Consider the following 13,941-nt stretch of genomic DNA (forward strand, 5'->3'; position numbering starts at 1 on the left):
TGTGAGAAAGAGCACATCAAAAAGTATGATGTACAACATTCTGGCTGTTTAACCTAAAAAACATATCCCAAGTAACTATTTTAAAGGAAAAGTAAACACAACAACTTCTCATATTGAAATGAAGCTCTTCCCTGTTTCTTCCAGTATATCTGTGAAACAAAATGTAAAGCACCTTGATTTGGAAAGGGAAAAAAAGCTACCCTAACTCTAATCATTCCCCTGCAGAAGCTGAAAAGCAGAACTCCTGAGCTACAGTTTCTAGATTTACTTACTTTATACAGCAAGCAAGGGAAGAGGAATAACAAAAGCAATAGTAAAAAGTCAGCAAAACCTTTGGAAAAGACAATAGCCAAAGTTCCAAATATGGATGGAGGCAGAAGCAGGTTTTAATTATACCATTGTTAAAAAAAAACCTGCAGAAAGACTTGTCAGGTTGCAATTCATGGTAGTCTTGTCTATCACCATTTGCTGTCAGGCTCAAAAATTAAATGAATATGAGAAGTTTTTGCATGAAAGTTGTAAAATATTGTCACTAACCCACCCCCACACACCCATTTTATTTCACACTGACAAAAGCTGAGATGAATGAGTTGTTGTCTGGCCCTTCCCACTTTGTATAGTCATTGGCTGGCTTGGTTCTAAAAAGGATTTTAAAAAGGGGAATAATGTGCCTTTGCCTGGGATCTGAGACTGTCAGGGTGCTGAAAAGCTGATCCGTGAGCTGCCACCATGCAGATCTCTTGGGCTGTGTGCGCTGTCTGCGTCGTGACACAAATTACATTTCAGTCTGCTCAAGGGTGGCAGATGTTTAAAAATGATGCTACAGAAATCATTCCTGAGATCCCTGAAAATACAGAAACACCGATGGAGCAGACTTTCAGCAACAACAACACAATGAATCAGGCAAAACATGGAGGAAGACACATACAACAAACTCCAGACCTGAATGGTAAGAAAAATCTCATTATTACTGTTTTGGATCATAGCAGAAAATTTGTGAAAGAATACTTGGTATCATATGTGTTTGTTTATTAACACTTTTGGGTGTGGCCCAATTGCTTTAAGTGGTAGGGATTTACATCTACTGTTGAAGAAGTATGAATATAAATATTAGAAAGAATATACTGGAGTTTGCTGATGAAAACATTCTCTGTTGAACATTGCTACTCTGCCCAGCTGCTCTCTGCAGACAACTCCAATACATAAAATCTGTAGGAGATATTACTTAACACATCCCTGTGTTTTGTGAGGAAGTATCACAAGTCATCTTTCCCTCTTTAATATTAGGATGGGGCAATGGGTTGACAGTGGAGACAATAATATAAATTCTCAATATTTAGGAACATGCACACCAGTTGTGATTAAGATCACACATCAAAAGTGGCACATTGAGGTTGTGCTCAGTTAAATGAGAGAAGTGTGCTGCTCACTGTCCTTTACTAACAGACATCTTCAGTCAGGTTCCAGCAGCCAAAAATGCTTCATGAATACATGTCACTGCACTTGACCAAATGTCTAACTTTAGCAGTGGTGCAGAACACAAGGCTTTTGAAGACAGAAGATGGAAAGCTAACACCAAACAGAGAAAGGTAGCTTTAAAAAAGTTTTCTGCTGGAAAATAGGCAAGCTTGGTCCTCCAACACAAAGCATAAAGCACACAGAGCAACACAGCAACAGACCAAACTTAGAGTTTCCACAGTTGTGCATTGCAGACCTCATTGCCTTCTTTTTCTGGGGACACCTGGAAGGCAATTGTGAATTTCTGCTGCAGCTGTCAGTTAAGGCATTTAAAACCACAGGGTTAACAATATTTTAAAAGAAAAAAAAAAAAAAAAGTAATGCTTTTGAGAGTGGGACCTTAAAAGGTTCTTAAATTCCTAAGAGGAAGGGTGCTCTGTTTCTCCCAGGCAGCCCCACCAACCACCTCGTCAGAGCAGGTTGGGTTTTTTGCCACATCTGAATATCTTCATTTTCTAGCCTCTCACTACTCTGACATCCACTGATGGGAACCTGCCCCTCTGCTATGTGCGTATTTTTTGAAGTGGAAAGGACATTACCTTAAGAAATCGAAGAGTGAAGGAGACTGGGCAGTTGTTAAAGATCCACAATGGTCTTGAATACTTATTTTGTCACCTTTAACATAAGGAATCAAAATTGTGATCCAAAGGGGCCAGACCTTTCTGGAACACAGGACCATGAATGATTGTGCACTGTGTTCAACCTGCACACTTACAGGATAGGATATAAATGCACATAATATAACCTAGAGAGCTGAGGAAAATGCCTGGATGTTTAACTGTCTGTGCATTATGGTGGTAAAATACACCTGATTCAATGTTTGGTTTTTTTATTACAGACAGACATCATTTTCTTTGATGCTTAGGGAACTTGGGAGTATTAGACTAAGTGCACATGGAGTTCAGTTGCCAGTATTTTTGTCACAGCTGACAAGGATTGTTTAATTTCATTAATGCAGTCCTTCAAACTTTTATAAAATGAAACCTTGCTAGCTGTACTTAGACAAATATAAACCTGAGCACCAAAAGTCCTGTTTCTGTACTTCACATTTCCTGAGGTTTTCCTACCAAAAGTTGAAATGTCTGTACAAATGCTGTTCTGTCATTAATGATTCAGGGTCAGAATTCTCTTTTGCTGAACTAAACCTTGTACACAGTGAGGAGAATGGGCCTAACAGACACAGCCTTCTCTGTGAGCTGACCTTCAAAGGCTTCCACCACAAGTAATGTTCCTGAGTTAAAACTCTCCTTTTGACTAAGAGAAGAATATTAATAGGTGTCTATCTAGATGAAGTTGTTTGATAAACACTTAAAAACCAAATATTGTGTCTTCTCAACAAGTCGATTAACCAAGCATGTCATTTGGGAAAAGAGACACTTTTGGGAAAAGTTATGTTCCTATACAGTTGGAAAGTTTCTTAATACTTAATGTTTCATTTGCCTATAGTTATCCATTGAGAAAAAGGAGAGGAAAAAATCTGTAAGGCTCCTAATAGCCAGAAGGTGCCCCTAGCTGTCTGAAGGAAACTATGTGGGACATCTGGAATTATCTCAGAGAGTAGTAAACTTGGAAAAGCTGGTGCCTGGATAGTGGGAATTCCTTAGTGCTGCTGTTACCTGCAATTTCTCTAACCTGGAACACAATATGCAAGATAAAAATCACTTAAGGAACACTTCTTTTGTTGCAAAAGAAATCTGGAGTCAACATCTGAAGTCAATAGAGTTAAACGAGAGCAGTGGGGGAAAGTGTTGCTCACAGGAGAATACTGTCAAAAAATCCCGGCTGCTGCTGGGGCTGGGCTCCAGCAGCTCCATTTCCCCCCTGCACAGCACTGACATGAAAGGTACCTGGTGGATTTTATTCACCAGTTTGTACATTGTTGTTCAAGGGTCTCACAGCTAGAGCAGCCAAACAGTCAGGAACTGCAGGAGTGAGTCCTTTGAGATACTTCTCCTGAAAATCTGCTGTTCAAGACATTCAGCTTGTATCTAGCTCAGAGAGGGATCTGCTACAGAAACTGTCGTGTTTGACACTGGCCAAACACCAGGCACCCATGAAAGCCACTGGCTCACCCTGCCCTGCCACAGCTGGGCAGAGGAGAGAAAAATTAACTAAGGGTTCATGGGCTGGGATAAAGACTGGGAGAAAACACTCCAAGGGCAAAACAGGCTCAGCTTAGAGGCACAAAGCGAATCCATTACTAACAAAACCAGAGGAGGATAACGCGAAGTACAATAAGCCTTTAAAAACACCTTTATTCCCAAAACCCCTCCCTCCTTCCCACCGACAGCGCAGGGAGACGGGGCGTGGGGGGTTTGGTGGGAGCTTTCTCAGGGATGGCAGGGAAAGCAGCCAGGCATCATTAACGCGTCCCTCCTTCGCAGATGCCTCCGACTTCAGCTGCCGGGAGATGCGCACCACGCGCTACGTGACGGACGGGCCCTGCCGCAGCCTGAAGCCCGTCAAGGAGCTGCTCTGCTCCGGCCACTGCGAGCCCTCGCACCTCCTGCCCAACTCCATCGGCAGAGGCAAGTGGTGGCGCCAGAATTCCCTGGATTACCGCTGCATCCCCGCCCACAGCCGCACGCAGCGCATCCAGATGGCCTGTCCCCACGAGGAGACTCGGACTTACAAATTCCGAGCTGTCACGTCCTGCAAGTGCAAGCGCTACACTCGCTACCACAACCAGTCTGAGCTCAAGGACTTCGGGAAGGAAGCTGCCAGGCCTCAGAAGAACAAGAAGCCCCATCTCTCCAGAGCCAGGAGCAGCAAGTCTAACCAGCACGAGTTAGAAAATGCTTATTAGAAGGTGGCTCTGGGTGACACAGACTAGCAGCTCTGGATGTTTTGTAAACCATCAAAAGGCACTCAGAGGCCACAGCATGATGTTCTGACTGCAGTAGGTTCCAATTCCTTCTGCTAAGCTGGGTCAAAGGCTCACATAGGCAAAAATCTATCAGATTATAGCACTTATGGTCTGATAAGAGAATGAGATAAAGCGAGCTGGAGGTAGCTGGAGGTACCCCTTGGAGGTTCAAGGGAGTTTGTGTGTCTTGTGCGAGTAGGAAGGCAGAGGAAAGTGAAGCTGTTATGGTGACAATCACGCTTTGCTAGAAATCATTCCACTCACTTCATGTGAAAAGAATATTGAGATCCCTTTCCCAGACAATGATGCAGGACAAGCTTGCAATTAGGGAAGCACCAGGAGAGTCAGCACTCTCTGAAGGAGCCATAGAAAGTTAGGGGTAACAGGGATTTCAAGTTATGGTGAATGAAATCAAATTGTTGGGAAATTAACACACTATCAGATGTCCTTGTGCACCAGGTGTTTCCTCTCAAACACAGAAATCAAAATATGACACTAGTGTTCTCAAAACAGAAATAAAAGTGTGACAAATCTGTTTCATACTTTTAATTAAAAGATTATGGGGTCAACAGATTCAAAACTGAGATCTGGCAACTAAAACCATATTGATTTAGGAACAATGATTTGTTTTAGGGACAATTCAACAAATTCTACTAAGTGGAGCAGATTTATGAAAGGAATGCTCCTCTCAAACCAGATGACCTCACTGATGTTTGTCCTGTAAACAGCTGACAATATACATAGTTTAACATAGAAGATACTGATTATTCCTTATTTCCTAGAACAGGTTCGACTTTAATATCAGCTTAGATACGTCCATTTACATTTTCTGTTCTGTAGAGTTTGGATTATCTGGCCACACACTCTGTAGCACTAAAACTGTGCAAACCAAGCTCTGTGAGTAAGGTGGTGGTTCTGCATTAAAAGTGAGCCTCTGCTAAGTCATGAATTCCTCTAGAAAAGTCTTTAGTAGATGCAGCTTTGGTAAGACTTTAGTTTGGCAGCAACTTTCCTTTACTTGGCATCTCAGCACTCAGACTAATGTTTGTGTTTTTACATTAAATATTGTTAGAAAGTGAATTGTCACATAGTGTATACGTCCTGTAGAACTTATGCTGAAATAATATAAACTGTGGAAATTTGCAATGTTGATAGGTTTTTCAGTTATTTTATGTGGGACCAGAACCTAGAGAGAAAAGGTATCATTTCAGAGAGTGAATTACGTATTTATTTTTTTTTCCAGAAATTATTTATGCAATGTTTTAACTTGTAGAGAATGAGAAGTAATACTGCTTTAAAAATATTAGTCTGTTATTTTTAATTTTAAATACATTGTTAATAAAGTAGAAAGAATGATTAATTATAGAAAGACTCATTGATTTTCAGCTACAGTATAAAGCTGATTTCCTGCAAAGCCAGTGATTTACAGAACAGTCAGGGTGTCAGCTCCAGTTTCTGTGATGGAAGCTGTTGAGGTCCTTAATTCTAACAACCAACACATCCCTAAAGAAACTCCATCCCAGAACTCCCAGTTCTAGTGCATGATGTTTCTCATGGAAAAGGTCTTCCTGGGCAGATGAGTAGCTCAGAACTATTTCTGTATTCTCATTTCTGCTCGCCCTGGGGGAGTGACATTTCCTGATTCATATGTTCACAACCAGATAAAGCCACTGAAGAAAACAATAAATCTGTGAACAGTCAATCAAGATTTCTTGATTGAAATCTGATTGCTTCAGATTTCTTTCATTGAAAAAGAAAAATGTGTGGAATCCCCTTGCAAGGGCTGCCAAGCAACAGCTAAAAATTTTTAGTTTGGTATTGTAAACCTATGCTCATTTTCATTTAGTCTTTAAGAAACATCTTCCAATAAAGCCAGAGAAAACTGAGCTTGGACTGGACATAGCATGCAGGTCTTTCAACACAGATGTGAAGATGAACAGCTTTTTCAAGACAACCAGTATATAAGGTGTCCTTTTGTTACTATGATTTGATAACCTCATATAAAAACCCCAAATAAACCATTGTCAGAACTGCAACAACATTTTCCTGACTTGTCTTTGACGTCATGAATTTGACACTTGGGGCTTAATTTTCAGAATTCAGTATGAGCACCTGCAAGTACTGCTGAAGTGAGAAAAGCTGTTCAGTTTTCTGGGAAGGTGTTCCACAGTCTCACAAAGTCACTGGAATATTGTTTTTAAAGTGTTGGTTGTGATTAGCCAGTGAAAGACACTAGCTCCACTTCATCTCAGACTTCATCCTAGGTTTCAGGCAACTCAGAAGCATCAGGCCTGCTTCAGATGAACCAGTAATGTCTTTCTCCCAAATATTTCACCTGGAAGAGAGCCTCTTCCCCCAAAAAAATGTGTTCTCCCACACAGTTCTTGTCTACCAAAAGTGCCAGTGTTTCCTGCTGGTAAACTGCCACTCAGAATCTTGCATTTTTCTGACTTACAATGTCAGGATTCACTCTTTGCAAGTTATAAAAGCTTTTACAAGGATCCCAGGGGACGAGGAATCCTGGGGCACTTTTACTGCTGTATTTCCTCTCAACACCCGTCCTGTTTGCAGTGACTTCTCACTGTTTTACCACAGGTTAAAGGTGGATGAGATGAGCAGTCTGCAGATATGATTGGTCTTCTGTAATCTTACTCCTGAAACATTCACCTCCAACCACCACTTTTGCAATTTATGTTATCAGGAGAGGAGTAGGAAATAGTAGTGTTTTGCTAACAGCTGGAAAAATCAAAATATAGGGTGTTTCAGAGGTAGACTGCTGCATTCTCCTTCACCCCCACACCCATGTGGGTTCTTTTCAGACAGAGAATTTGGGCTTGTTTATTCATTTATTTATTTATTTTTGCAACCACCCTCATTTTTTTAATCTCTAATATAGATGTGCATGATCTGAGAGGAGATAGCATCCCTGACTGTGGGTTTGAGAAAGTACCTGTAGGAAATCTGAGTTTCTCTTTTACACAGAATTATATCCTTTCAGTTCTTTTCAAAGAATGGACAGTGACCTGCTAGGTGCTATGTGCTCCTTCTACAAAAGCATTAGATGGTTTTTCTTCAGAACTATAAACTCTTCAAACAGGAGTGAATGTCTTCATTGTAATTTTTGCAATAAAATAGCACAATTGTGCATTGTTTAGGTGCTGCTGGGATATAAGTAGTAACAGGTCACTGCTTTTACCTTCCCTTGGCTGGAGCCAGCTGCCTGTCAGAGCTGAACAGCTGCCATAATGGGCAGTCCTCAGAAAAGCAATCAAGTCACTTTTTTTCAGACAGAATTCATGATTTCTCCAAATCTGCTTTTCCCCCCATTTTTATTTCCAACAACTTGTGTAGACCGTGGCACATTCCCTGCAATATACTCACTGGCTTAAAACAGTCAGTGTGCTTACTTCATTTCTTTTCCTGGCAAAAATACAATTCTGCTACTATTCAGTGAAAAGTAAATCTACCAGCAGAAGAATGAGCCTGCTGGTATCCACAAGGCCCCAAAGATTTTGCACAAGGTTCATCTTTTTAATTAGAAATTGCACAATAAAGAGCATAACTTTATCCAGTGAGATCCTAGGCCCAAAAAACACATTACATGTGTGTTCTGCAAGTGTGGTTGAGAAAGTCAGCATTGTGAAACACGGAAGGAATAAACATGTATTTTTTTAGCCATATGACATCAACTTATAATTAGCTTGTTTCACTCAAATTAGTGCAGCCTATGGGCACACACAGCAACTTTTCTATAATAAACAGCCTCAAAAGCCTTAAATTATCATATAACATATTTATGTGCAGCTGGAGTTTGGATTGAACAGACTGTGCAGCTGTAACCTGAAATTTGATAAACTGGAACTCCCCTTGACAGGCCAGTAATGGAAGTCCACTTTTAAAGTAACTCAGCATTTAAAATACAGCCAGCACAAGTTGCAGAACTTGCAACACATGCAGCCAATGTTATTTAGTTACACAAAACTGCAGCTGCTCCCCTTGCAGTCCTAGAGCCATCAAAGGACAATTCAGCTCAAAGTTTTTTCAAGGGATTGACATTCCTCATCTCTTCCCAGAACTGTGGAAACAGTTTTAACACTGAATCCTGGAGAGTTGTAGCATCCAGCAGCAGAGTTTCATGGACAGGGCTCATGATGCCTCATTGCCATTTCATTGAATTAGGAACATGGGGCTTTGCTTTATTTTTTTATATTAGTCACCAAAATGAGTTTTCCACTCGCTAGGGTGTAACAAACATGTAACAAACACAGTGTGTCTGAAGGCCAAAGGGAGGAAGCAATGCCGATTCTTCTGTCTGCCTTAACCATTTCTGATGCTGTATCCTGACCTGGTTATTTCTTTCAATCCTAAAAGCTGTCATTGTTCTTTTATGAGAACAAGTTCTAAGCATTAAAGGAGGATAATAAAACTAATCAGTAAAACCTGAATCAAGGCAAAACTCATCAGCACACGCCCTGCTAATTCTGAAGTGAAAGTATAACACAAAGAGAATCTGCAAAACATCTCACCTTTTACCACATCACAGTGGACAGATAAATGGGACACTTCCAGGCATGGGGCAGCCACAGCTTCTCTGGGCAACCTGTTCCAGTGCCTCACCACCCTCACAGTGAAGAACTTCTTCCTAAAATCAAACCCTCTTCCAGTTTAAACCATTGCCCCTCAATCTATCACTCGACTCCCTGATATAGAGGCTCTGTCCATGTTTCCTGTAGACCCTGTTTAGGTGTTGCAAGACTGCTCTAAGGTCTTCTGGAGCCATAAACATCCATTTTAGCCATCCCAGGTGAGGCAGTGTGTGATGTGAATCAGGGGTTTTTGCCCCATATTGGCCACTTAGATTACAACTGATACCAGTGGGCCTGTCAGGACACTTGGGAACTCACACTTCAGATCAAAATCGTGAATTTTCTTATGAACTTGTGCTGCACCCATGATGTGAACACATTGGTCTGTTCTTGGTGTCCATAAGGGTAATACCATCATTTTCATCTCAAAGGGGAGCAGCTCCAAGTCCTCAACTGAGTCCTGAGTCCCAGATCCTTGACTGAGTTACAAATCCAAGGTCATGCACGTCCCTACTGAGGACTCCCACATCAGGCTGTTTGCAGTATTAACCCTAAGGCTCAAGCTTTCTAGTTCATGGCTTTCCAAGCAATTTAAATATACTAAAAGGGTATTTATTTCATGGTTATCAAGCCCCTAAGTTAAACAGACTTCATTATCACTCCACCAACAATTTAATGCTTGTAGCATGAGGTTATTTCAATTACGAAAACAGCTCAGCTCTGGCTAAATAAATAAGTGATGTCATTCTTCATTCAGACCTCCAGATTCTTTGGTATAAAAACTTCCCTTAGGAGAGGTTTTGGGACACCGTGGCTCCTCTGAGACTATTTACATCTCTCAATTTCTCTAATCCCTTTTTCCTTCCTTCCTCCTGTCTATTTCCTTCCCTTTCACTATAAACTGGCCAGTATTTAACTCTAATGCTTCCAGTCTGCCCAGCATGCTTTTAGAATTGGGTGGTTGTTGGTTTGTTGTTTTGTTGGGGTTTTTTTATAACCAGAAATAAGGCTTAATTTAAGGTAATTACTCTCCCATTTGGAGAGTTTTGCTATTTGCAGGAACTTATTTTTTTTCCCTAGTCAAATTAGCAGGAGAAGTTAGTTTTAAAAGTGATAGTTTTCTCCTAAAATTGTTCTTCAGATTAAGGGTGGCACTCAAAACCAGAAACTTCTCACTCATGTTGCATTTCTGCATGTCTAGAAACAAAAGTAGTGCTATCAGAAAATTATTGAGGGGAGGAAGAGGACAAACAATGACACAGACTTCCAATGAAAATACAATGTGTATTTAAGCCTGATCACCAATTATTATGGGCTTCCAAATAAATTAATCTTCAAATCAGAGGTGTCCAGAGTCCTCCTAGGAGTCAAAAATAAGTCCATTTGAAAAGATACTCTTCTCTAGAGCTAGGTTTTTTCAGTAACATCTCTAATATGGTGTTGAGAGCTCACAGTCAGTCATAAGGATTGAACTTGCACTTGCAGTGGAACAACAGGACTTTGTGGGATGAAAAGTGTTAATAAATGCAAATGTTCAATGGAGCACAGTCCACTGACAGGAATAAGTGAATAGGATATCCTTAGTGGGAAAACCGGCATCATTTCAGAATTCAAGCATCACGTCCTCAAACAGATCCCTTTCTCCTATTTGGAGTGCTGTCTGTCTAACCTGTAAGGATTTTAGCTAGTTTTTCATTATTTTGGGGGTTTGGAACCTCAAAGGGGCCATTGGATGTGTGTGCAACTGGTTTGCAGCACAGTTTGCATAAGAGCAGTAAACTCAGATCGTTTCAAATTTACTTTTCAGCTACACAGCCCTCAAATCTGTAATTCTGGTTTGGCCAGCAGCACCATCACTCTGTGTTCCTGAAAAACACCACTATCATTTTAAAGTAAGTGTTACATATAGACATGCCAAAGGACCTTGAATTTGCTTGTATTTCTCTGCAAACAGTGGAAATACAAAATCTAATATATATTTAGAATGCTCTGCTATTTAGAATGCAGATAGAATGACACATGCCAAAGGGAATTCATGCAAGTGTTTTTTATGGGTGGTCTTTGGGGAAATGGCAGGTAGGATAAAATTTATTTGCACCTGGCTATTCAGGGAGACCTCACACACAAGTCTGGTGAAAGGCTGGCCCAGAAAACTTTAAAAAAAAAACCCCAAACCAAACCCAACCCCAAAAAAAAACCAATATAAGTAAGAAGAAAGTCATTCCCAAGAGATAACTGCAACTGATATGGGTTTCAGTGGAGCTGTACTGATTTTTGACATCTGGATCCTAAGACAGTATTTAAAGGAAAATCACCCAGATTGCATTTGTGCAGTTTCAAAAATGATCTTCTATGTATGAAAGGCCAAAAAAGCCATATTAATCAGACAGAACAAATACATGTAGCAGTAATAACAGAAGGATTTTTCATATCTGCAGCCTATGGCAATTTAAAATTAGTTAATTTTCAAAAAATTCACTCTAAGTTACTAGCCAGTGTATAGACAGACTTAACTCCAAGTAGCCCAAACATAAAGGATATAGATGTGAAAGAAATAAATGAAAGTAGAATAGGATAAATATATTGCAGTTGTGTGCCAATGTGTTTGTTAAGGAAGAAAAGCAGCTGGAATATTGGCAAGGTAAATCAGAAAAGCTGAAATGGGGTCTGAGTTACTAAATCCATTTTGTTTGACTGACCAAAGCCTTGAGTCCTGTGCATTGTGGGTGTTTTGTGTCCTAAATTACAATATCTGGCAAGAAAAAAATCGGGTTTTGTCTTTGATCCTCAGTTAAAGCAGACTGAGAAAATCCCTTAATAATTGGTTAATAGTTCATGGGGCTAAAATTGTTGTTGTAGCACAATCTGTGGGAACAACACAGGAGAAACATTTCCTGCAGAAAGAATGCTGAAGTTTAATTACTACACATCACATGAGAGAGAATTTCAATTTTTAGGGCCCTGTGTTCAGGCAGTTACTAGGTAGCCAGCTTGTAGTGGAATATTGATGCTTTAGTCTAATCTCTGCTGTGCCAGAGAACAGTGGAGGGGCCTCATTCTCATGATGGGGTAGGAGGAATGCTACACATTTCTTAGGTCTTATCATCATGTACATTGCTATGCCAGGCAGTTTAATTAATAACTGTCGACATCTTGTCATTTATCATTACTGAAACAGGAGGTGAGGACCCTTCCATGTGCATGCTGTACAAATAAATTAAAGTTGTCTCCCCCCGTCTCACGGGTTTGCTGCTGTCACTCACTCGTGTTGTCCTTCCTGCAGTTCAAAGAATTGCATCTTATCTTGCTCCCAGGACTGGGCAGCTATTTGTGTCCTGTAAAACAAAGGCACATGCAAGCCTGGTGGATAATCAACCAGCAATATTGCCAGAGAGAATTAAATTATTGAGTTCACCATAAGACATTTACCACTAGGTTTTAAATGGACAGAAAGGAAGACTGTCTCACAAGCAAAGAAATGCACAGAAATGCGTCCTTGAGATAGTGTGGAAACACCACAGGCAGATAATGATGTCAAAATAAGCTTTTTCACTGACTTCAGGTGTCACATCACAAAGCTAAATACTAAATAGCTCAGTATAAGTAAGTTACTCATCTTTATTTGAAATCACATGCACCATTCTGCACATGAATACTCAGAATGGCTCTGGGTACTCTACAAGATTTTGTTTCCAACAGTCAAGCCTAAAAAACTTTCTCCCTGTGAGGTTTTACAGAAAAAAACAACTCCAAGTGAAATGACAGAGGTAGTGTGATGGACACACTTCTAAACACTATCCATTTTTGGTAAATAAAAATAAAAGCTTTATTAGATGTGCTCTATCTTCAGGGACACAGCATGCCAGGGACTGTACCCAGGGACACAGGAGCTCCACAGATAATTGTTATTAAAGTTTAAAAAAACCACAAACTGAACTCCATTTACTCCGTACAATACATCGAATTGTGAGAAATGTTCATGTTACTTTGTGATTGCAGACAGAGCTTCCTGTGTCTGTCGAAGACAAATGATGGAGCATCTCAGTTTTCACTTTGCAGGCACGTCTGGCTGGCTGATGGAGCTGCCCCGTTCACGGCTGCTGAAGGGCAGCAGTAAGTGATGGACTCCTGCAGGGACTGCCAGAACCTCCCAGACAGAAGGAGGGTGCTGGCTGCCTTTAAAGAATATTAAGCTGCAACTCACTAAAGTATCTGTTAAAGCCACTGGGATGGTTCAGACCACACTTTCACCAGGAAAACAGTTAAGAAAACTGGGATATGGCAGTGTGACCCTATCAAGTGTCCCAGCTCTGGCCCTTAAACTGACCCTACATGCAGGAGAGCTTCTGCAGCACTGGGTAGGATGTGTTGCTTTCAAACTATCCACTAAAATTTCATGAAGAGAAGACATGCTCAAGCAGACACTGGCACACAGATAAGTGCAAACAAGAAAATCGTGCACCACAGCTTGTGAGATCCTCTTGTCTGAAATGTCACAGGGACAAAAAGCATGAGATGGACCAAAGGAAAGGGACCATTCACACGCCAGCCTGAGCAGAAGCCCAGGGCAGACCTAAAGAGCTGAACTGTGAGTGCATTTTAATAATGTGAGATGTGGTAATTCCAGCCCCTTCTGGCTGCAGTAAATTGCCCTGTTTGGCTGGAGCCAAGCTGAAATAGCACGTTGGGCATGCATCAGGAAATTACCTCAGAATATACGAAGCCTCAGCCTCTAGGTGATAAGTAAGGGCCCAACAAATTAATCTCATCATCTGCATTCATCTTTGGATGCTACTCTGTGCCAGGCCACAGTGTGTGGGCTGGAGCCTATTTTTTTTCATTTGTCTAACTTAAATGGGTAGTTTGAGTTACTATGATACAAATGTTCTATTCTGTGCTGTCTGCATCCTAGATTGTTCTTACTGAAATAGGAAGAATTATCATGTCATATTTTACAGACCTGTGGACAAA

General features: G+C 40.7%; 1 protein-coding gene across 1 annotated transcript; it reads left to right on the plus strand.

Moving 5' to 3' along the window:
- Positions 1-729: 729 nt before the first annotated feature.
- On the plus strand, positions 730-4,324 carry SOST (sclerostin; the record flags this gene model as incomplete). The annotated part of the gene is made up of 2 exons (XM_082297195.1): positions 730-949; positions 3,903-4,324. The coding sequence occupies 2 exons, from the start codon at positions 730-732 to the stop codon at positions 4,322-4,324; spliced, it is 642 nt and encodes a 213-aa protein (XP_082153321.1).
- Between the last annotated feature and the right edge of the window lie 9,617 nt (positions 4,325-13,941).

This window comes from Coloeus monedula (genome assembly GCF_965178545.1).
Source record: "Coloeus monedula genome assembly, chromosome: 26".
NCBI lineage: Eukaryota > Metazoa > Chordata > Aves > Passeriformes > Corvidae > Coloeus > Coloeus monedula.